This window comes from Thermobia domestica, chromosome 8 (assembly GCF_964235325.1).
Source record: "Thermobia domestica chromosome 8, izTheDome1.hap1.1, whole genome shotgun sequence".
NCBI classification, from domain to species: domain Eukaryota; kingdom Metazoa; phylum Arthropoda; class Insecta; order Zygentoma; family Lepismatidae; genus Thermobia; species Thermobia domestica.
The window spans coordinates 18,938,507-18,963,849 of NC_137461.1; the positions used below are offsets into that span (position 1 = coordinate 18,938,507).

General features: G+C 35.8%; 2 protein-coding genes across 3 annotated transcripts in view; one reads left to right on the forward strand and one right to left on the reverse strand.

The window, feature by feature from the left end:
* sno (Protein strawberry notch) overlaps nucleotides 1–11,859 on the reverse strand; it is an 88,769-nt gene extending 76,910 nt beyond the window's left edge. Inside the window, exons 1-5 of the mRNA XM_081768179.1 lie at nucleotides 11,703–11,859; nucleotides 7,771–7,870; nucleotides 7,123–7,287; nucleotides 5,372–5,605; nucleotides 507–655 (exon numbers count right to left, since the gene is read on the reverse strand). Of these exons, the coding sequence (XP_081624305.1) occupies nucleotides 507–655; nucleotides 5,372–5,605; nucleotides 7,123–7,287; nucleotides 7,771–7,870; nucleotides 11,703–11,723 (669 nt within the window). The 5' untranslated portion in view covers nucleotides 11,724–11,859. The remainder of the gene's footprint in view (nucleotides 1–506; nucleotides 656–5,371; nucleotides 5,606–7,122; nucleotides 7,288–7,770; nucleotides 7,871–11,702) is intronic.
* A 91-nt stretch (nucleotides 11,860–11,950) lies between these two features.
* Nucleotides 11,951–25,343, forward strand: part of Set8 (SET domain containing 8) — a 48,887-nt gene continuing 35,494 nt past the window's right edge. The window contains exons 1-2 of one of the 2 annotated variants that reach the window (XM_081768180.1): nucleotides 11,951–12,267; nucleotides 23,110–23,403. In XM_081768180.1, the coding sequence (XP_081624306.1) occupies nucleotides 12,258–12,267; nucleotides 23,110–23,403 (304 nt within the window). In that variant the 5' untranslated portion in view covers nucleotides 11,951–12,257. The remainder of the gene's footprint in view (nucleotides 12,268–23,109; nucleotides 23,404–25,343) is intronic. The other variant, XM_081768181.1, reaches the window with a different exon arrangement.

The window sequence follows — 25,343 nt, forward strand, 5'->3', positions numbered from 1 at the left end:
TCGTCGGTAATGTGATGACACAGGATGTCCTAAGCGTCTTATTTAATACGTCGTTTGCTGTTGCTCTACTTTCGAGAAATCTATGCTATGATTCTTTGCATTTGAATGTAAGATAATACGATCATTCCCACGTTATACTAACCGACATCAAATGGAAGAAAAATACGAATATTGACAGCAGCTTTCAAGCTCAACAGAATACAATATGCAAGTGATAATGGTAAACAGGTGGGCGAAGTTCACCTGTAATGTCCTCACTTTCATCTGTTTTGAAGCTTTGGGATGAAAATTGCAGCCTTACATAAACATAGCCGGTGCTTGGTATCTGACTTCATATTTCTGTGACAATGCCCTCACAACCATTGCAGCTCACTGTCTGGAAAAGGCATGATTATTCTCTTTCACTCCGTATAATTTTCGTAATCCCCGATCCCGTCTAACATACAAAACAAGAAATAGAGCATTAAGAAGGAACCAAATCCACACAATACTGATTTGATTCTTACCTTTTTGTCATTGTGCATCCACATTTGGGACAAAGTTTTTCCCGGAAGTGCACCGCCCCAACCTTGATTCAACATTGGGGCCATCATTCCTGGTGGCATCATTCCATTTGTCATGCCCATCAAATAAGGATTCATCTGAAATGCTAAACCTGAAATTAATATTAACAATTATTACAATATTGTGAGCGGAGATGATATTTGGTAAGAAAAAAGCAAAAAGGCTAATATTCACCGCAAAATATGGCAGAGTTTTCTCCTACAGGAAGAAAGCTGAAGATGAAAGAAGGTTCTTCCGAAAGCGCTTATTATATGCAGAAGAAAACTACTATTTTTTGCGGTGAGAATTAGCCTTTTTGCTTGTTTCTTACTAATATTAACATTTTTTTTAATGAGTTTCTTTCCCTCTGCGGTCAGGCGTTTCGCAAAACCTACAAAAAGCGCTACATCTACAAAAAAGCCAAATAAGTAGGAATACATTTTCAATCAAATCAAGCCGATTTTTAAAAAAATCACTTCCCGGTTTAAAAAAAAATATTAGAAGATCCCCTTTCTTCATAAGGAGTTTATCTGGCTACATGTTCTTATAAACAGTATGGCATCAGAATGATGAAAAGGTAAATTCATACGTCACACCAGGAACACTAGAGGAGAGGACCTAAAAAACTTCAGGTTTTATCTTGACATGTTCTATTGTGTGAAGAGTTTTTATCTACTCTCATGACACAAGATTTGTTTATCTTACAACACAATTTTCATAACACTTGTTTTTTTCAAAATCTATAAAACAACATAGTAATCAAACTGGCACAAAAGAAAACAAAAAGGAACATTTGTACTAGAATAACTGAACACGCTCGTACCTCGAAATCCGCAACAGTTATCCGGTCTAGCAACGCATCTTAGAGATTATAACCATTATGTCGTGGAATCATGTTTAATTGAAAAGGCAAAAACAGCAACGGAACGAAAAATTAAAGGATCATATTATATTCACAAAGAAAGGTCCTTACTTAACCTGGATATAGAGGAGAAATAAATATAATTTGGAGTGATCTTTTCACTACATACTTTCACCATTTGGAAAGCAAGAACAGACAACAGTGAACAGCAGTGTACAGTCCGCAGCAAAAAACCTGCAACATAATAATGTAAATTTATTCTGAAACGATGAAGTCTTTTGCCCCAAAAGTGTGTGTGCAGGGGAGGACGCCGAGGTTTCTCCTGGCGTGATTCGTGCCACTTAGACGTTATGTTGATTCCCTGGGCTGTTGGACGTAGTTTCACAATAAACTTACATGCTCATGTTGCAGTTTTTTTGCTGCGGACTGTACAATGTCAGTGAGTGTCTATTCCCGTGTGTTTTAATGTTTGACAGAAGATTTGTTGATGACATCTAACCATTTTTCACCTTTCCTTCATCTTGTTTATCCTTTTCGGAGTCTACCACAGGCTGAAGAAGTAGCATCTTCCGGAAGCGATACCTGTTGCATGTAGAAGAAAATTCTGCTATATATTTCGGTGAGTAGTAGCCTTTTTGCTTTTTCTCATTAGAAATAAAACCTGTTAATGCAAACAACAAAAATCAAGAATCGACTCGCGAAATCGAACTTACATTTGGCCTTACTGGACAAAAGATGACTACCATAATTAAGCAATTTCAAAACTGCTACTAGAAGATAACATCTTTAATGGGAAACGCAGAGCATCAATAGATGTGTTGAAAAGATTCCTCCATGCTCGGAAATTGCGTCTAGAGACACTATCTGTAGGATCTATGAATAATATTCTACCAAAATTCGACAGATTAAAAGCGCAAACTAGCACCTGAGAAGTAACTATTGAAAACAAGGCATCCATTAAAGGGGTTAAACACTGGTAATTTCATAAGGTTTTATTTCGAAGATAGATCAACAGAGAACTCTTTTATACACTCCTAATCTTGATTAGTGTGCAAAACTTAAGAACGAAATAAGTTTCGTATGATGTGTTGTTTCAGAAATACACTGCAGTACAAATACTGAAGGAACTAGTTTCTCAAGAGGTCTTATTTAATTTTAAAACCTATGCACCGAACTTGCTGCAAAAACTCAGATTTAATGGTGTTTACGCAAATTAAATAACATACAGAAAATAATGTTTTTACATACCTTGTGTCTCGTACTTCGTTTTGATTCCTAGTATTTCACTGATACACTTTTGCGATCATCGTCGGTGGAAATAGCCTTATGAAGAATAAATCGAGTGTGAGTTTACACGTTTTATTTGTTTACTTTCACATCTATTCCAATGGAGATAACTTCTCTGCAAACTTCACAAACCGAAATAAAAATCTTTTGGTTTTTGCACCCTGTAAGAAATTGTATGTCCAATAGATTCAGCTCGATTTTCCTTCTTAGGTTTTCGAGTTTGCAGAAAATTTCTTTCTGTTGAAATACATGTGGAAATAAATAAATAAACCAGCATGTAAAATTCATACTCGAATTATTTTTCGTAACGGAATTTCCTCCGACAATGATCGCGGAAGTGAGTGAGTGAAATATTAGCAATCAAAAGCAAATATGAAACGTACGGTACGAAAAACCATTCACCTTCTGTATGTCTATAAAGTAATTCAATCTTATGTGAATGACTAACTCTGACGAATAAGACCACACAATAAGTCGTGGAAAGAGTGAAGGAAAACTCTCATAAAAGCAAAACAAAGTATTTCAGTAATTTCCTTTACAATTGACTAGGGCGTTATTTATGAGAGAAATATATTCTGAATGATGTAACAGGAAACAGGAGACCCCGAAAGATGTAAATATGGAGAAAAAAGAAATAAAAAACAATAGATGGATGGTGTAGAATAATGATAACCAGCTATACGTCCAAAGAACAAAGTTAGCTATGAATCTTAAGACATAGAAGCTTTTCAATTTGCAGCATGTTATCTGGCAAACGAAAGCAGAATAATTATAATGAAATCCAATGTATTTCAATCGACTTAAAATTTGAGTAGACTCCGGAATATGCGACCTAATGTGACAGAAGGGGAAGCCGAATAGGCCGGAGTTCTACAAACTCATTTCTTCATGAACATTAATCATATCCCAAGAACAATTCACGAATACAGTACTAAACAGTTATATTCAACAACAGCAGCAAGCGTACTGTATTGAGATCCATTAACACTGACGAAACAATGAACAAGGAGCAGAACGCTGCTCTTTTCCTGTCACAACTTGCATTTTGCACACGACACGACTCGTAGTAGACGCCCGCTTCCAATGCCTTGGCAATGTTGCCAATGCAACGGCTTGCCTTCCCCATTTAATTACGATAAAAGAAAAGTAGGCCGGATAGTTGCGAGCCGGATATTCAAGAGTCTACTGTATTTAAATTAACGTGAGTCAACTCTTTCTGCCAAAAGTCATTAATTGGATCACCAAAAGGAACACACATGGGATGTCAAATACAGTGAGTTTTACTGTAGCTTATCTAAATATCTACATAAAAGAAACTGAACATAAAAAAGACACAGCTTCATATGAGTTGTTTCATGGTCGTGTGACAATACATAGGTGTGACGGAAAGGAACACAATGAACTGAAATAACATATTCCTAGTACCAAATAAACGACGCTCCAACATGAAGTCTTTCAAGATCTTTCAAGATATGCAAAAGATATTAAACACAACACTGAACAAGCAGAAATGTCCAAAAACTCTTCATAGTTCAAAGAAAGAAAAGTATACGAGATTTTTATCATTGGAACGAATTAATCAAAATTAAACTCCGACATGGCCACCTAGAGAAAAATTGGAAAAAATACCAGTGAAACCTTCGTGGTCGTCACAAACTACAAAAAAAGCACGATTCAAGATTAGTGTAGTCCAAAGATCTCCCAGATGTTTGTGTTTACAAGTGTTGATATCCTCAATCCTATCTCCACTAAAATTAAGTTTCCTTATTTGTGTCTAGGCCATGCTGGCAACAGTCAATGAAAATTCGGCATTTAAATCAGATATTTAAACTACTTTTTGAAGGGTTGTGTAGCAGGTTTAATATTGGACTAAGGAAGCAGTGGCCAAGTGCTATATATGGAGTATTGGTCTGTATGGTTCAGAGACTTGGACAGTAAGGAAGTTTGAGAAGATAAAACAGACACAGAGTGTAACAAATGAGGAAGTTTTAAAACGGATGGGAGAGAAGAGGACACTTTTAGCCAGCATCCTTTGTAGGATGGCCAATTGAATTGAACACATATTGCGAAGAAATTATCTTCTTCATACCGCTATAGAAGAAAAGATGGAAAGAAACTAAGAACACAATGGATCGATGATTTGAAGAATAGAAGAAAATACTGGGAGTTAAAAGAGGAAGCTGAAGATCAAGAAACGCGGAAGAAACATTTCCAGGCACAAATCTAAACTCTCGTTAGTCCCAAGGCCACCAAAGCGTAGAATACTTTAATAATAATAATAATAATAATAATAATAATAATAATATGTAACATGATACGAAAAGCAAAGGTACGTACATTTTGAGCTCATTTCAAGACAAATGTTTAATAATTAGCATACGAATGTAATGTCGCACACACTGCCGATCTCATATCCCATACAACTGTTGACTGATTTGTATTTACATCCTTTACCACTGGCGAGATTACCGATCACAGTTTACAGCAGTGTGAACCACTATACTGCGACCGATGCTCTCCCACCGGGAATCGAACTCGAGAACTCATATACCTGTGCTTACCCTTTCATCCTTAACAATACCGCATGATTCTAACAGAAAATTTGGAACCCATTATTCAACCACTTACAGAAGGTTGAAAGGCTATCGGATAAGCAAAAATTACGATATAGGTACTTACTTTGCTGGAAAAAATGCGCAGGATCTAAACCATGTGGAAAATTAGGAAAATTCTGTAGTCCTGGAAAAAAGTTCATTCCTCCAAACATTCCTGAAGGATTAGGCATTCCGAAAGGAGGCTGGCCACCAGGTCCACCGACGTGTATCACTTCGTACCCAGGTTGGGAATTACCTTTAGTTACCAGACCACCTGGTATTTTACCTCCCATCATGTTCGGTACCGCATTTTTATTTTCTGGAAATGGAGCACAACATTAAGGTTTTTGATACAGACTAACACTTCAACTGTTCATACATTTATAGAAAAAGATAATGGCAATTATTTATTGAATACAGAAAAATAACCAATACTTTACTTTTACATTTTTATTTCTGCAAATAAGATTTTCTACTTACTACTCAGTCTCTAGAACTAATTGTCTGTCCCTGAAAGTTGCAACTCTACAAAGAAATTTCAACCTATGACTCTTAATATAATAGCATATAAATAACATCTGCATGGGATGTAAGAACAGACATTCATATTCTTTTATCTTTCAGTAGACAGATTTTACCAGTCGAAAAATTTAAATTTATAACAGAAAGCTCCACTCTAATACAAAAGGACATTTTTAATCTTTACATTGTCCTTAACAGAAGTAAAAGTAACAGCAAGCTACAAGTTTAATGCCTTATACGTGTTTTTATGGTAATTCCTTTTGTAATACGTGACATTTAGACAAAAATTTTCGGATTGTTTGTGAAATATCTATTTGTACTCAAATCAGTCCATTTTTTTCAAATGTATTGGCTATAACTCTTTGTTAACTGTATACAGGATTTTTTTTAAATGTTTATTTTTTTCTATTTCTTTCAGTTCTTTGGCGACAATTACCTAAGAAGAAAAGAAAGAAATTGAACTTATGGGCCGAATCTCCGAGAACCTGTCTAGGCTATGCTTGATCGTATAGTGGGACATTCTTACAACCTGTTTCCTGTGGAGAACCGTTAGAATGTTTACGTGCAGAATGGATCAACATGAAAAACGAGGATTTTAGACCCGATAGTTAAAGCTGAAGAAAGGAAATATTAACTTTTAATATGCACAATTTGTATGTGAAATAAACGAAACTCATATTCGAATAAACGAAATATATCTAAAACTCAGGGTGTCTACTTATACCCTCTCTTTCTCATGAAGACATGCATAAAACTAAACTAACTTACAAATTCTAGAATATTGATGTGTTCTAAAATCAAAGAACTAGAAGTCCAAAGCAGATGTAATTTCGTTTCTACCTTCAAATAAGAATACAAACCTTTGTCCATAAAGCAGAGCATAATTTTAAATGAAGTGTACGACTACACTTGCAAAGTATAGCCAGACTATTTCAAATTTATCGAACGCTACACGTGTTTAGTCTAGTGGTTCTCAATCGACGTGTCGCGACACACTGGTGTTTCATGCAGTCCCCTAAGGTGTGCCGCGAAATTTTAGAATTTAAAAACCATGAAGAATTTAATAATTAGTTAAAATCGAAACAGACGGTACCAGTCAACACCTCCAGCACTAGTAATAATGCTTAGTGCTATATAGAGTTATTATAAAAATCTAATTGGTTTCATCATTATAATAGGTATTATTATTTATAATGAAAGTATCAAACAAGTGTCGCGATGTCCTAGATGCTTAGTGAAGTGTGTCGTCATTCAAAAAAGGTTGAGAACCACTAGTTTATTCAATTAACGTTATTAGTTATTCTCACTACTCACCATCTGGTTCTTCTTTTTTAACTGCCAATGGCGGGGTACCAGTCCCTGTGCTGCTAACGAGTTTGACATCTTTTAAGTCTTTAGGCTTAATGTCTTCATTTGCTGGCTCCGTCTTAATGCCTCTTGCATTAATCGCAGCAGCTGCGGCTAAATTCTTTCCTCCACCTACGAAAAACAATTAAACATTAAGATTTTTCCGACAATCATATTTCTTCACATAATCAGAATAATGATATAAGTAGGACATATAAGACAAGCAAAATAAAAAAAAAATTTAAAAAAAAAAAAAAGACCTACAATTCTCGATAAGTTCTATTGTACAATCCGCGGCAAAAAACCTGCAACATGAGGATGTAAGTTTATCGTGAAACTACGCCTAACAGCACAGGGAATGAACATAACGTCTAAGTGGAAGGAATCACGCCAGGATAAACCTCGGCCTCCTACCGTGCACACTTATTTTGGAGCAAAAGACTTCGTCATTTCACAATAAACTTATATACTCATGTTGCAGGTTTTTTGCCGCGGATTGTACACTACGTGTATATTCTTACTGTGATACGTACTTTGGAACCCTGTCCACGCGACAAGAATAAAATAGAAGTATGACAAAATGTCTCGTAATGTCAAAACAAATAAATATATTACCTGGTACTTCTATCTTGTCAGGATCTTCATCATCATCGAAGTCACTACCAGAACTGCTCTTCTCATCAATTTCTGCATAATTCACCTTTCTAGTGGCAGCCTACAAGAAAGGATGAAAGTGTTACCAAAGTCCAAGTTTACATGATCATTATCATTGACCAGTACTTCTTAACATGTTGTATATCGTATATACTCAATCTGCCAAAATTTCGGGTATAAAATTAGGCGGGGGGGGGGGGGAGGGGAAAGGTGCGACTTGGAATAGCATACAAAGTGATAATGAAAGTGCTTAACCAGAATGTATTCTGTTCCCAGTGTTAAGACCGTAAGATACTACTTTTGTTCTCTTCTTAAATGTTGATGCTGTTCTTGAAGTAGAGGTACTGCATACTGTTCGTAGATTTGATGTATTCGTCAGCCTCTAAAAATCTCGAGCCAACATCTACGGAAATGGCTTCAAATGGACAGGGACCAGCTTACTATAAATTAGCACTTGTTTAGCGACTGCAGGAATTACATATAGAACATAAGAAATTAAATTAAATTAATTTTACTTCACTCATCTTCATATTCCTTGTAACAGCCAATGGAACTTGGTTGTTTTGAAGTACATGGGTGTGAGTAAAGTTAACAGTAGAAATTGTTCTAGGGCTGGTTGAGGCACACTGGGCGAATACCATTCTTATAATATACTGTAAATATGTGCTACTTGCACATGTGTTAACTACTTCCCTAAATAATGGAAGTAGTTAACACCAATTCTAATTTATATTTCTTTCCAATATTTTGAACGAGTCGCTCGGAAACTTTTCATCAAGTGCACAGGACTTACGTAGTCTTCATATTGTGCTTGTATCTTCACTGTAGAAAATCAAAAATGTTGCACAATATATTTTATCGATACTAGTAGTTTTTATCTAATTGTGTCAGTAGATATGTATTATTCTATTGATAACTAGGTAACAATTAATGTGTGTAAATTTAAAGTTAGTGCACTAACTCGTTAATTTTTGTTAGTGTCGTTAATATTTACTTTTCAGTCAAATGTTTTTAAACAAGAATTTCACCATATCCAATCACCGACAACTATTTCGAATTTGTGCGTGGAGAGTTGTTATAACAACATTTATATATATGTCTGTATTTTCATTAATTTCGATCGTGTCTGAAGAAGGATATGCTAGATATCTGAAACAGTTACAAATTATAATTTAAAATAAAGTAAAGTTTTAAGCTTTGGTCAGTGTCTCTTTTGTTAAAACAATTAATCCAAAGCCATGAATAATCTTACAAGAAATCTTTACATATATTTACTCAAAAAGAATTACAAATAATTACTTGCTTCATTATTTCTTTTATTAAGAGTGCTGTCCACATTTGCAAATACGAAAAGTTCATTGTTTGCGAACCCAATGCGCTGTGTGCTATTGCGCTACCTAATGATCATTGTTTTAAGAGCTCGAACAGAAACAATAATTTAGTTGCGAATGTCTATCAGTTCAAGAAAAACGGAAATCCACACTCACACATTATTTTCAGAACTGTTAAAAAAAAAAATAAAAAACCGGAAGCACTATAGCGACTTTATTGCTCGATGGCTCCGGAGCCGGTACTGTGACTTAGAGTGAGCCATTCTAAATTACCTCGTTTATGCGTATGCACACTTGCTCCCTAAGGACGCATTCCCTCGCGTAATCTCTAGGCTTCCCTGCTGCGGTCCTGCCCTCACTCGATTAGACATTACTACTTTTTAGTGGCCATAAAACAGGTTGATTTTATACACCAAAGTTTTTATGCCATTCGTTTACATTGTATTTATATTCATGACTACATTAGTTACAAATAACGAACCGTAATCACTACAAGTGATTTTGAGGAGAAACTAAATAATGCCCTTTTTACTACTGCAACCACAATAAGTTTTGTTGCTAACAAGGCTGCATGCCAAATTCTTTCTGAATTTAGGTATTCAGCAACATACGGTTTAATAAACGCGAAATTTCTCTGTGCAATTTCTTGCAAAAACTACAAATAAAGGAATTCTACAAGTCATTTTACTTCTTGCAATATAGCCATCATATATTACACATTGGGGGGCGCGGTGGCTCAGTGCTTGGGGTCCCTGGTTCGATCCCAGCTCGCGCCGTGTGGACATTGTGGTGGACAAACATCGTGCTCGTGGGTTTTCTCGGGGTTCTCCCGTTTCCTCCCACTTTCTTCATTCCACAATTTCACTCATTTCTCATTATCACAGTTTCCTTTAGCCTAACCGGCATAAAGATTTAGTTTCATTTTTTGGATTAAGCTCCAAAGTTGGGCGTCCGTTTCCAGCAAAAATTTTAAAATTTACAGGAAAGATATGGATAATTTGATCGTTTGTGTGCTTGATAATATACAAGAGTCTCGAAAAATCTGTTTATTTGTTATATATAAGCAGTTGTAAACATGGGACTATACAGCGAGCGGAGGGAACTACTTGGCGCAAGGTAACAAAACAGTTGCATTGTGGGAAATAAATGAGCATTTATGTTATCAACATGGCGAATGTACAAGGGCAATGAAGTAACAGTTTTAACATTTGTGAAGCAATACGTTGATAACGAACAAAATCTTTTAAAAGTTTGTGAAGAGCACGGATTAATGAACCTAGTAACAAATTGCAGAAAGTGTGCAAAGGAGATAGCGAAAAAACGTAGCAAAAGCGGACGCCCAACTTCGGAATAAATGCCCATTTTTTTTATATTACACACTAAGGTAAGTATCCTCCGCAGCTATATTGACTGGGTTCATGGAAGTGATGTTCCTCCTCTCCAATACAAGCAGCTGTTATGAAATTTATCTTTGATGAAAATTAAGCATTAATCTGATGTAGAAAATACTTCAAAGTTTTCCTGAAGATAGTTCAAAACAATGGACCGGAGAAATTAGGCGGGATAGTGGTGGCTTATAATATAGGCACTCATGATTAGCGCGTGGGATTCCTGGTTCGAACCTAACTCCCACCAAATAGGCTCTGTGATAGACAAACACCGTTTGCTTTTTTTTTTTTTTTTTCTTTCTTAAGGGTTCTCCAACTCTTCCACTTTCGTCACTCCCGCATCACACATTGATTTGATTTTCAGTTTAGTGTTCCCTTCAGCAGCGAGCGAGGCTATGTAAAACGTCGGGTCCGAACCACATGAGGTCCCGCCGGGAATCGAACCTGGGTCTATTACCCTTATCTTATTACCTTCTTCAGCCTCGACGCACAACGTGGGATGATTTAAAGGAACACATTGTTTACTGTCATACGAGGAAACTTGCGCATCCAAACACAATACTAGTACTAACAAGAAAAAAGTAGCTGTACGATCGTTTATAGCTATTTCGTAATATGTTAAGTACTTATGCTTAGATTCACAATGTATGCCTACACATAGCATAATAATGGGCATAATGGAAGTAAGATTATGTATCAGTACCACGGGTCTACGAAATGTCTTCACTTAAATTATTTTTTACAGAGAAAATTAGCAATTAAAATGTATCTTTGAATACTGGATATACTACTACATTCAGATATGTTGAATTTTTTGTGTAGTTCTTGTTAATATCTTGATTTTGTCGAGATCGAAGCATTTGCATGTACTTTTTTTTAAATGCACCGCACAGCGAAACTAGCAAACGAGTTCATATCTTACTAAAAAAAGAAATTTCATAAAGGATTGTTTCATGAGAACCACCGAGATTTATATAAAAATTTGATTGTTCAATCCTGACTAAATATTTCCTCTGATTTTCCTTCACAAAACAACATACAAGGAAAAAAAAATTAACCATTAGTATTTCTTGTTGTAACTGTGTCAGTATGTAATACTGTCCAGTTATTTCACCACAAGACAATCTCGACACTTAGTTGAAGATACTACGGCTATAATCTGAACTTCACTTACAGCTCTTCGTGGGCGAGACATTCTCACAAATTATATGACAATTTGCACTTCCTCTAGTCTTGACTTCTCGCTCCCGCCATCTTGGTTTCTATCCCATAATATTTGCCGCTACCCAACCAATTGCAAGACATTAAATCGCTAGCCAGCCAATGTTTGCGAACACAATGCACTTTCTCATACTAAGAAGTTTGGAGAGAGTCTATAAGGAGATTTTAAAGTTGCGGATTAGTGCTTCGTTTCTGTCTTACGTAGAATGAGAAATAACAACTTTTTTTTTAAAACTTTTTTTAGGATCATAATGTTCAGCAGATAAAAATGCAATAATTTGAAGTGTCAATTTCTACAACATATATGCAATGTATCATTGTCAACTGTGCAGAGTTTGCTACTATGTATAAAAAAAAGTTTTTATGGTAATCAGAGAAAAAAAAATTGAAGATCTCGTGAGCCAGTGAGTGACAGGTTTCAGTAATGTTTGTAACGAACATTTGTAGCTGTGTGATACAGATCTTGTAAGGTCTCTCATTAAAACCAAATAATCCCGAAGATCAAGAAATGGTTAGAGGTATGTATGATTTGTTTGTTGTAACAAGAAAAAAAATTAATAAGAAGGCAACCTACGCTGCTTGGTTTAAAATTTTTGGCATTCTCCATAGCGTCTCAAGGTTGCTAAACATGCGTTTTTTAGTGCTAATTTGACCTTTAAAATAATTAACTCAGGTGTGTGCTTAGATTTTAATACATTTACGTGCAAATGTGCGTAAGAGGTCATACAGTCTCGCAGAAGGGTGGTAGAAGTTCGCGTTTATGAAATCCTGAAGAATTTACGGTAGTAACGAACGTTGTCTACCGGTAGACCATTTGATGTAAATGAATTAAGTATAAGAAATATAATAATAAATCTGATTTTAATGTAGGCAATGTGCATGTGTGCTATTTTAGATGCAAATTCGGTTATATGAAAGTAGTCCATCGTGTGCATATTTTACGCGGGAAACCTTAAACCCAAAGGAGGGTACCAGTAGTGCTGATTATGCATTAAACTAGATATTTATTTGAAACAGTTTTAACGAAATTAAGACATGTCTGATGTATGAAAATAATGTGCTTACGAATGAAATGTCCATATTTCAAAATTAAACAACTTGTATAATGTCTTTTGATACGAACGTGTATCACTTTCAAGAATCTTGCATATTTAACAGAATAGGCGTGAACATACTTCGCCATCAGCTTAATAAATTCTCTGGGCTTAAATTTAGTAAGCTTCGACTGATTTCTTATATTATGACATACTAACAGAACATAATCTAAGCTAGTCTAACCCAGCGTATGTGTTATAAGTTGGCGAGGGTTAACGACGACTAAGGTTCCGATAATGGCCCTCTTTCCCCCTAATCGCAGGAACATGAGCCTGTTTTCCACGGTATTCTCCTACTTAAGTTACCTTAATAAAACTTATGGGTAAACTTTACAATACATGTTCCAGTTGTGCATCGATAAGTAGGACTGCTTTAAAAATGTGGAAAATGTTCAGCAGGAAGGGTCCAGCTATTTCTTCTGAAATAATGTTATTTAATGACAATAAATATTCTATTCTATTCTGTTCTAAATGTTACAATTTCGGGCAAGATTTTACTTTGACTCGGACAGTGACTTCAGTCGGTTCTTAGAGGTTCAGTCACTTCCTAGAACTATTTGTGCCTTTGTTGCTGTTAAATGGTAATAGTCCACTTTTCACACACAACTTTATTGATAAATAAAATATTTACTTTCGTTCCGAAACATACCTGAGCGAGCGAAATGGGTTAGAAAACCCGCAGGGCTCGTTTTATTCCACCTTTACCCCTGATAATACCATGTGACATTACGTCGCGATCGGATGGAGCAACTTCAGTGTGATTCTGCTCCGGGAACCGGGATAGATGAATCGGTTGCAGCCATTGTCTGAGTCGGAAAGTAAAACCTTGCCGAATTTCGGTAGTCTCTGTTCAGATTAGTTTATTTTACGTCAGTTTAGAGTAGGTGTGGTTTGGTTTGATTTGTTCATGTTAGATTATATTAGTGTAGAGGTTCTGCTTAATTTTCAAAAAATGATATAGCTAATTTCGCTTGTTTCTACTATTATTATTAGGGTAGTTTCGTTTAGATTAGGTTGTTAGATCCTAACTAGACAGCCAACTAGAAGTACTTGCATCTTCCGTTTCTCCTGTAAATTGTGTAATTCTTACGTACTTCTAAATTCTGTTCGGCGTAAGCTCTAAACTGCGATAAACCAATCTACATGAAACTAAATCTCGCTGATTTACTGCTGGCCTACCGACACTTGTATTCCTTCGCAAAATAGTTCATATGAGTTGATTATTACTTTTACTATGAAGCTCCATATGAAACTGCTACATTATTATAAATGACAAAAATATAATACGGAATATCTAATAATACTGCAATCGAGTATGAAACAATAAAACAATAGAAATATACACTAAGCATGCGCAGTAATTATGGCGCCAGTTCAACTGTGGGCGCGTGTTCTGCTTTTAAAGTCTGAAAGATGGCTGGCGTGAATCCCGGTTCCGCGAGTGTTGTGGTGAAACACCAACAAGGTAAACCATTACTCATGAAGTGACAATTGTTTACCAGCGAAATGAAAAGATTTCTTTTAATCTTTCTAGTTTTTTTCTTTCTTTTCCTGCTGCTATCGTAAGTATCTGGAAAACACAAGACAGTATTGTCCAGATGCACGTGTATAATTTGCTCTTCCCCATAGAGAGTGGGAGTGATACATCACTAGCCAATCGTATTTGTGACAAGCGGAATAATACAAATATTCTGTTTATCGAAGTTTAGAACTTACTCTGAACAGGGTATAGATCCCGTCTGCTAAACATTTACTAAAAAGGTATAGTAGAATAGGGTAAGGGTGGAAACGGGTTAGCTTAAGGTTAGGGAAGTTTTGACCTGTTTTCCTAAAATTAGTATAGCGTAATTTCTCGTTTCTGTGTGACTAGCTGAAACGGGCATTGTAAAGTTAACCCAAACTTACAATTACTCCCATTTCATTTCCTTACTTCCCTGTAATTTTATTCCCAAGTATGTTTTCATTATTCTTCACTAAATAAGTATCCATCATCTTTGTTGTATTACTACGCAAAAGTATTAACTTTCAACCGTTCAGTGTTGCAAACTACGGATGTATGTTATAAATCTACTGTGCAAAATACAAAATGCATTTTTATTAAAAAGCACGAATGCAACCAGTTCGCTGCAGTAGAACTCCGAAGGGGGCGATACGTTATTATACAATGTTAGTCACTACCGCTATTGCATCGTACATTTCCTGGTTAGTTACTAAGACATGGTTTGTAATTGACAAGTTACGCTCTTTTGGTCAGTTTACTTAATATGGTCTCACTACGCGTCATCATATAGTCCGAGATTTTTCTTCCTAATTAGCTAATCACATTACAGTTATGACCTTCATTATATATTTTTTTGTTTATCTGATGCTTAAATTTCGGATAATTCTCACAATTTCCCTGTAAATTCTGTGGTGCCGTTTACATAACTTAACACTTCATGGAATTTGTCAGTCTCTGTAGCTGACCCGTTATACAATTCTTTAGATCCGAAATCATAATTTGACTCTGCGTTCACACACGTGTTTACCAATAATGCTTACAGTATCATAGATCTGTTGGAATTTCTTATCTCGCAGCGCCACAGCACAATATGTAATCAGGTATTTAAGTCTCTTGACAATCATGAGCGTGGTAGGAAAATTAAAATTATGCAGTATTGTTTTATATGGAGATATTCGAAAAAATACAATCCTATCAGTAAGGCTAAATATTATGAATATAGCACTCACCTAGTAGGGTTGTGAAAAACCCAGCCCAGTGCCAGTCGGTTTTATTAAATCTTGTACGTATATTTAAACCATATTTCTACTTAATGTACCTTTAAGCGTACATGTTCTAGTATACACATGAAATTATGGAATTCCCTTGTGGGACCGCGGTAGTTCACGTCTGGCCCGAGTTTCTAGCTCGATCCCAAGTGCGTTTTGTGTTGCACACAATGGTGCACAAGCATTGTGTGCATGGGTTTTTTCGGGGTTCTCTCGTTTCTTGCCACTCGTCATGCCACCATTTTATGAATATCATCACAGTCTCCCTTAGCTCTGATGCATAATCATGAGACATTGAATTGAACTTAGAAATAACAGAAAAGAAAAAAAAAATGATGCACAAGGAATCCTTGATGTCCCATACGCGAGATACACTTTACACCTGTGACACTCGCTTATATTTCGATTTCTGGAATGAAACCAGTAAAAGTTTTCTAGAGTAACAGAGGGGATAATTTTATGTAATACAGAATAGGATTAAAATCCCCTCTTACACTTACGATTCAAATCCCTGAGCCAGCCGTCCTGAGTTTCACTCAAAACACGCCAGGCAAATACTGGGATAGTACCTCAAGTTCAGGAGCTAGAGATAAAAAAAAAATTGGCTTTATTGAAGGGATGTTGTTTTTCTAAAGGAAATATAAAGTCTTCTTTAAGAACTGAAATGTTGGAAGTGGATTTTTTGTTTCTCATTTTCAGTTGCCAATTTGGTTTCTTACAATAGATTTTATGATTAAGGGGCTTTTGTGAGATACCGTACAGTAATTGTACTGCTCTTCACATACTCCCATCCAGGGTTGGCTGCTTTAAACCAGTTTTTTTTTTTTTTTTTTTTTTTTTTTTTTTTTTTTTTTTTTTTTTTTTTTTTTTTTTTTAAGGTTTAAACCGAAAAATAAAGAACAAAAATGCTTTAAATCATATGAACTTCATGGTGACGTTTCCACATATCATACCACCTGCATTAAATTACCTACTTTTCAACTTTTAATCAAGGCATCCCATGTTCAATTCTCGGTCGAACCACAACTCATCTTTCAAGTGTAAACCAAGTAGCGGTTCGGATGTCACTTTAAGCGAAAGTCTTCTTCTTATCTCGGAATTACATAAGAATGTTAAGCCTAAACACACGAAATGAAACCAAATTGTATACCTGAATGTCTGTTGTTTTATTAAAGAGCCACGGTTGTTTAAATATATTGATAGAAATTGGCAAAATTTATCGACTGCGTATGTAGCTTCCAACATTAGCTCGGATTGGACTTTCAGTTTTAATTTAATTGAATGATATCTGCATACTAAATTGTAATTTATTACTTCAATTTTAGCGTACCGGTACTGATTATAATACATTGACTATAAAATTTTACTTGCCAAGCAATAACGGAATTTTTTCCGCTATTGCTTTGCATTTAAAGTAATAACAGGATTTTCCCCAATGGCTAAGGCGGGAGTTCCCCGATTTACATATAATTCTGTGGTTTTATTTCTGCAACTGTTTATCTTTTTGTCCTGAAATGACTCTTGACAAATATATTAACAAGTATGTAAAGATCAGTACAATATACTTTTATCAAGGGTCCCCGGTGAGTGAGTCGGCAGACTCATCGCATTTATGGCCAATTACTCTCGGTTTTGAATCCAAATGGACAACAATTTCTCTCGGATATAAGCCGAGAAGCGGTTTGGATTCCGCTTTAAGCTTATAGGACCTCTCCCAGCACAATCCCTTTGCTGCATAATAACACGAAGGCGAAACAAACTTACTTGCGTCCATATATAATATAAATACATATAGCAAATTATTTAAACCAAAAAAAGTATACTTTCATTGATAATGATGGTATTTAACTACCGCAGTCTGTTGTCTCTATTGTCCTTAGCAATGATGGGGGGCGCGGAGATCAGTGGTAGAATGCTTACCTTTGGTGCATGGGGTTCCTCGTTCGATCCCTAGTGAAGTGAGTTTTTGGTGGATAACCTTGTGTCCGTGGGTTTTGTCAGGGTACTCCCGTTTCTTCCCACATTTTTATTGCACCAGGTCTTCCATCAACATTCACTTGCCTTAATCATCCTCTCCCGTAGCAACGATACTCTCCGTCCCTTCCGATTGGAACATTTGTCAGCCCTCAAAGACAAATATAAGGATATTCGATTGTGGAAAAAAAAAATCACTGAAACGTATAAAGTTGGATTCCTTTGGAATCTTTCACAAGCAAATTGGAAAGCTGTTGGAAGCATCATATAAACTTCCTCTTCTAATCGCCAGATAAAAAGAAAGAATAAAAACTACGTCTTACCTTACATACGCAAGGCGACCAAAATTGTATTTGGGGAAGATAGCCAGAAAAAAAAAAAAAAAATACGAAATATCTCTCATACAATATTGTGAAACGTTGAATTACTGAAGTGGCCTTGGATTTAAAAGATAAAGTAGTTGAAAAGGTAATTTTTGTTTCCTGTAGTGCGATGATGCCGCGTACATATCTTAGTGTACTGGGAGTTCGTAAATGAAAATATAATGGAAAAATTGTTTTCAAAAAAATTAGAGACATCATCCAATGGTTCTGATATTTTTTCTGCTGTCAGTATTTATTTTTTTTTATTTTATTTTATTTTTTTTTATTTTATTTTATTTTTTTTTTTTTTTTTAATGATTTGTCTTAGGACAGAGTTGTAGGAATATGTACTGGGGAAGCTCCAGTAATGTTAGGTTGGCGGTCTGGATTTAAAAAGCTGGAAAAGGACAGAAGTCCTACAATTATTAGTTTTCACTATTAAAAAAAAAAAAAAAAAAAAAAAAAACGAAAAATAAACACGTCTGATGAGGATCTTGGCTAGAAGATCGAAACGTCACGTGTAAATGTGTTTTTATATTAAGTAAGTGCAGTCTTCTTCAGCAGTGTGTTTATTTTTCGGATTTTATTTGCAAGACGTATGCCCTATGATTGTGTGTTAGTTTTCACTGCTTAATTCACAGGCAAGCCTTAGCTGCAAAAATTTTACCAGAGATCCTGAAATAGGCAGTATCATTGGCCATTAAAATCTTTATTTATTTAAAGTCAAGTGCTCTGAATACGCATCTCTTTGAGGCTTTGTATAATGGCCTCAGTACTGAAAATAAAATTTTAATTTTTTCAAGGATGTTATAAAATAGAGGATCTGCCCATACAACAAAATAGTGAAGCCATACGTCACAGCTTCGCCACACCTACTCTGCCCACTCCGCGCCATTAAGATCGCAATGTTTCGAGCCAACAATCATGGTGGAAACAAGAGTAGCCACGACGATGCTCGATTATTTTTTGGCTTCATTGAGTTCATAGGACGAAGATACGTATGGGCAGATCCTCCATTTTATAAGATCCTTGAATTTTTCATACCAAAATTCATTGGCTGTCGAAAGGTAATATATTGAGTAGGCTGTGGAAGTATTTCTCCGAAGGGTAGGAAAAGATGAACTTCGTAGTTCTTTTACTGATGTCATATTTGTATTTTCTCTTTCATGTTTTGCTGACTTTCTTTTTGACATATTATATAATGTCGATCTCAAACTCCAAAGAAACATGAACGTACTTATCTTTGTCAAGCTTTCACTGAATATCAAGAAACTTGTGAAGGAAAAGCTGTAAACCGCAGGGTGTCTGTCGGTCATTAAAGTCACGAATGTCACGAAAAAGTCAGGAAAGGTCATGAAAATCAAGAAATTTAGCTTTTTTATCTGTACACATGTAAATACTGACTGAAAACTTTTTCTATAAAACGTCAAAAATCTCTGTAGTCGCAAATCGCAAGCAAAACCTGCTTCTATCGCATACATGAAAATTCGGCCTGATTCGCACCTAAATTCGCCCTTGAGAGTGCTACGAAATTTTATGGTTTGGTAAAGAAATTTAATTTTTGAATTTTAGTAGACACCCTGAACCGTCAGACTGAGTTTTTGCTCTGCTCGTACTTTGATAAGGTTTTGAACCTACGTCTTATAACTGAAATAGCATTTTGTATTCATTTTTGATAATTCTGTAAACAAAAATTACATAATTATTTAGCTGTTGATAAAGTAGAACTCTTCAATAAGAATAGAAGAGACCAAATGTCAAACATGTTAAGAAGGTTACTAAAGCCAAAGTGTAAATGTTTATTACAAGCTGTGTTTTATTCATAATTTCACATTTGATTTCTGTCATAGCTTGCACCCCCCAGGTTGGGAACCACTGGTCTAATGCATGATCACAGCTATGCATAGTAAAATGTACTGTGTATTGTATAATTTGAATAAGGCGGTATAGTGTACTCGTTTGAATTTATTAGTAATTCCCCCCCTCTCCCACACACACACACACACACGCACTTCACGTGATAGACTAAACCATACGTAATTATATCTCGTTAAACACTTCGAATCTGAGGTTTTGTAACATATCTTGTATAAGAACCAGCGTAGGAACCGTAATAGGTAATATAAGGAACTCCTTAATTAAGTTCAGAATTCCAGAATGTCGAAATTCCTAAATTTGAGAATTTCGCAATTGTAGAAAACAAAAATCGCATAATCAAATGTGAAACATGACATAAAATTCCAAACTGATTAAATCCATGTCAAGTGGTCCAGGAAAGGGATAAATTGTTGCTTGATAATTCTCTTTAAAAATCTGATATTTGATGTGCAGTTACTTTACCATGTCGTTAGTTCAAAACAACCATTATTTTAAGTTTAGTGACTTTCGGTGTAGAGTAGCAGCCATATTTGCTGCCGAAGATGCGCCATTTGGTGTTGTTGTAAGGGGTTACCGAATCTAAAGTATCTCACCGCTTAGTTGTTCTATCAATGCGGAACAAGAACCAAAATGGTCAGCAAATTGTAAGCTACAAGACTATGTACTAGCCATTATCGTCCATGAAGTATAGCAGAGTGAAAAGTGGGTCGTTGATGTTAAGAATTCCGAGTTGAGCAGACGATTTTGCAAGAAGGCAAATGATCAGGAAGATGGACTTTTCTGGATAAAGAGGTCAGGGAGAGAAGTGCTCATTCACCACGTTTCAATTCATAGACATGTCCCCCTTTCTTTGATAAAAATTTTGAAAAATTCAGAAAAGGGAAAAACGTGCGTACTTCACAAGTATATATATATATGGTGGGGGACCTGATGAAAATATACATTTCCTTCCCAGAACAGGTATTTGTGATTTATTATATACCAAAAAGTGGGAGTTTCAGATTTGACTGTAAGTGCCTTTATTATTAACACAAAATTATACTTACAAATAAGCATAGGCAGAAATACGGATAACCGAGAGTTTACTGTATAGACACCGTCAATCAATAGGCTGTGGATGAATAACTCACAGAAGGGTTTAAGCAAAACATACGAGAACAATACTGGTTTACGTACCATTTAAACGACGTGTTCCACAAAAAGTTTGAATATTGTATCACATAACTGAGGAGTGATAGTAACACCGACCAGTCGCTGTTTTAAGCTCAGTTTTGTAATCTTCTTTAAAATGTTCTTGAAAGGCACCCATGTCGTGTCATTTCTTGAAAGTTTGAATGAAGTTCGTGGTCCTGGTGGTTCGTAAAAGTGAACTTTCACATCATGTTAGGTGCTGACATCTTCAACAATTCCAATATACCAGTTTTCGTCGTAAGTACACGCAACTGTGTCACCTGTTTCGAGACACTAGAACAATGCTTTTCTCGTATTTACTTCCTGAAAGTCAGTAGAAATTGAATCTCGAAAGGATCTAACTTGTGCGTCACTGAGTGGTACATATTTATGATACGAGCATGTTTTAGGAGCAGGTAAACAGGTAGCAAATCTGTCGCGCAGTTCAGCTTCGTGGTTGATCACCTCCTCACTGCTGACATAAATGTACTGTATACCAGTAATGTTTTTCATACAATGATCACACATAACCTCTGGGGACAAGATGTGATCGTAGCTTATCATCTGTAAACTCCTTTGGTTACTATCCGCTTTGTTGTCCCTCCTATCCCATCACAAGCATTTGTCCCATGACAGGACGCAAAAAAAAAAGTGCCACTCCGCTTCAAGACTTAAATCGTCTTCGTGATTACACAAATTAATGTTTTTTCAATTCTTATAGTGACTTACGGTCCCATCCGTGAAGTATATGATATGTGTCACTGACGGGACATGTGCCTTAACTGCTTCAGTCAGATGTTGGAAGATGTGGACTGCTGTGAAGATATTCTCTAAATAATCACTGATAATGCACAAACTTCTAGCTTTTATATCATTTAGTAATAATAGTAAAGAAGTGGGTGAAGCGTTGCCTGTTCACCCAATGAAAACTTTGAATGTTGTCTTGAATGGCGAATGAGAAATTTTCTGGGGAAAAATCAGCAAAAACAATGCATTCATAGTGTGAAAGACTCCTTTTATTGTCTGCAAGAAAACTAGATTGTACTTTGAACACAGTCGTTCGAAAGCGTCTAGGGGACTGAACACGCAAGGACAGGATTTTTACTAGGAGGGAATATTGTAACTCATCCCACGATGCGACAAGTGCCTCAGCCGATATGGAGATTATGTCGAAAAATAACTTAATGTATGTACTCTCTGTTGGCTGTATTGGTTGTATGAAATAATATATTACACGTTTCACTGCAGGCTTTGTAACCTTACTTTATGATCACCCCTCATACCCAATAATATACTGCAACTGAGCAGCTGTAACGTATGAGAAAAAAAAAAAAAACTTCAGGAAACCCCTATTTCGTTTTATTTTAGCATCACATATAATAAAAGAAACCTGAAATCGCCATTGTATTCCGTCTTTAAAAAAAAAAAAAAAAACGAAAATACTTGTATAACATGGTTACAACATTTACAAATGATTCTAGTTTCTCCAAACCTGCTCACAATCGTAATGAATTACGTCTCCACTGGCCCTCAAAATATAGTGTACCAATTCAATAACTAATTAATGATATGTCTAAATTTGCTTAAATCTCGTATTCCTTATTTGCACAGTATATATATATATATATATATATATATATATATATATATATATATATATATATAGTACTCCTATTCTCAAAGCGTGTCCAACATTTTATGACGTTTTAAACCCAACTCATAAGTACTCTCTACACAGTATAGACTAGCATACAAATAACCTGCTTTAAAAGGTCGACGAAAATTACGAGTGGTTAGAAATTTCATTGAAACAATATTCTATATTTAAAAATGTTTATATGAACATTGATTTCGAATTCGCATCTTCATGGATTTAACAATAGTGTTAGGAGTGATGCCACAGTTGTTACCCAGTTCAAGGTGGATTGTACACATTGCAATACAGTTTTCTTCTTGATGGGATGTACATCATTTTCTATGAAAATTCAATGCTCATTCAGAGTGATAGTGGCTGAGTCTATAGTGAAACTTGACTCTCCTGCTTTCGCTCTTGATGTTGGTGCTTAGTCATACCTACTGTTAATTCCGTATTTGTTTTTCTTCTTTCTTCAAGGGCGCAGAAAAGGCCGAGCGGCCAAATCTCGTAGTGGTACCACGAATACCAACGAGAATGGAACACCCAAACGAAAAGGTTCCAAACTAGAATTTCATGGGAAATTGTCTCACGCAACTCCACGCGTTCGAGAGCAAAGAATAACAAGGTTCTTTCAGCCTAAAGGCCCTGAGTCAAGCCCGTCAGCAGCAGCTGGTGACGAATTGGATAATAACAGTGTGAGTCCTCCAAAACGAAGTTTATCCACACGAAGGCATTGTTCAGTTCTAAATGATGTGTTAGCAGAAGCTACAGGTAAGGGTTTTTTATAGTATATATTTAGTTAGAATAATATATTATAATCAATAATAATAATAATAACACTAGTGTAGGGAATATATTTTAAAACTAAGGGTAATAGTAACATATGAAGTCAGCAAGGAAATACGGAGCTGATCAGCGGAAAATATGCGTTGCCACTCCGTACGAAATCTCATTACTATTACTGTAAATAAAATTCTATGGAATCGTAGGTTTGCTTTCTGAATTACAGAGAATTATTGAGTTGAGTCTTGTTTCGCACATAGGAACTTGACGGGAATTCTTTAATATGAAAGTTATCCAAACAGAGAAAATAGTACCTTCTTCAAAACGGTAATGTTCGTTTATATTATTATTATTATTATTATTATTATTATTATTATTATTATTATTATAGAAAAGTTGTTCCATGTTTATGGTAACTAAACTATTTCCCGTACCTCAAGAAATACGTGACACCACTAGCAGATGTGTTCTCTGTAAAAGCTCTGTTTGTCAGCTCTCGCTCTGCATTTGAGTTTGTTTTAAAGGAGACTGCAAAGAACGCTTATTAAATCTCTTCCATTCTTCTTGGCAAACTTTCTCAAGATCGTCTATGCCGCAAAGTTCGTTTTAGCAATGGAAAACCACAGATATCCATGTGAGAAGCATTAGGAAGTTATTATGATTACTGCGGATGGCAAAACAAACCAACGTGATAACCAAGCTCGGGTTATTGGTTATCACCACTAATTCGAGTAGAGGTTCTTCTTTGCAGGTGTTCTAAGAATGCTGCTATCTTTTGCAGTAGGGTGTCTGTCTTCCCGCGTCTTTGATGAAGTCCCGCCCAAGGTCTAGAACCCAGGTCTAAAAAGCAATCTCGGAACCCTCAATTCATCCAAATTTTTATTCATTTCCTCTGCATGTACACTCTCATTGGCTGGAGCATTACCATGAGCTATAAACGAAGTCTATAAGAGTATGTTAACGCTCCTGTTTCCACGAATGAGGATTAAACGTGAATAAAGTCAAATGGAAGAAAATGCAGAAATGAAATAATGCACTTCTTCAGGGCCATTGCGCAAAATAAAATGAATGTTCTAAACATTGGTTCATACAGGGTTCTCACATTCTGGAAAGTCAGGGAAATGAAAACATATCAGGGAATGTAATTGTGCAAGCAATTCATGAAATGTAAATTACGTTTCTTCAAAACTATCACAGTAGTGTGTGAACCATTTTAAAGGAAATTCCTTGTTTCCTGTACTCAGAACTTCTATTTCTCCTAAGAAATCTAGTAAGTCGTTGTGTCAAATAAAACATTATGAAATTTGCTGACAGTGCAGTGAAGTTTCTTGCTTTGGATTTGAGTGCAAATGAAAATTTACTAGAAATAAAGAAAGGTGAACGTTGGTTTTAAGACAGAAAAACTACTGAAAGAACTGAAAGCATCAGATAAAGGTAAACTATCTTTCAGGCTTGACTGTCGAAACTTTTAGCTGGGCCCAATCAAGATAATTATGGAAAGGAGTCCTCTGAAGTTCAAACTAGTATGTGCTCTGTCAGTTTTGGACCCCAGACTACAAAAGAACAATCTAGAACTTGCTCAGACTAGGATGAAACGCATCCTACAAACTGCATGAGCATAACAAAATATCTGATTCTGTAGCTGAGAAAGTCAAGTGTCAATATATGTCTTTCTGTACTGAAATCCAGGGGTCTCTTGCAGTTGACTTAAGAGAATACGAAGAGAAGATGGGCAGCATCACGTTAGATGATTTGTTTTCAAAGGTATTGTCCAAGAAACAAGAACATTCCGATTTGCGGCATGTTGTGAAAATATGTTTAATTTTATCCCACGGCAATCCCTCAGTAGAGGGCGCGTTGTCAGTCAAGACACTTATTGTAGAAAACCAAATTGAATATTCTCTGGTAGCACACATGCGGGTGCATGA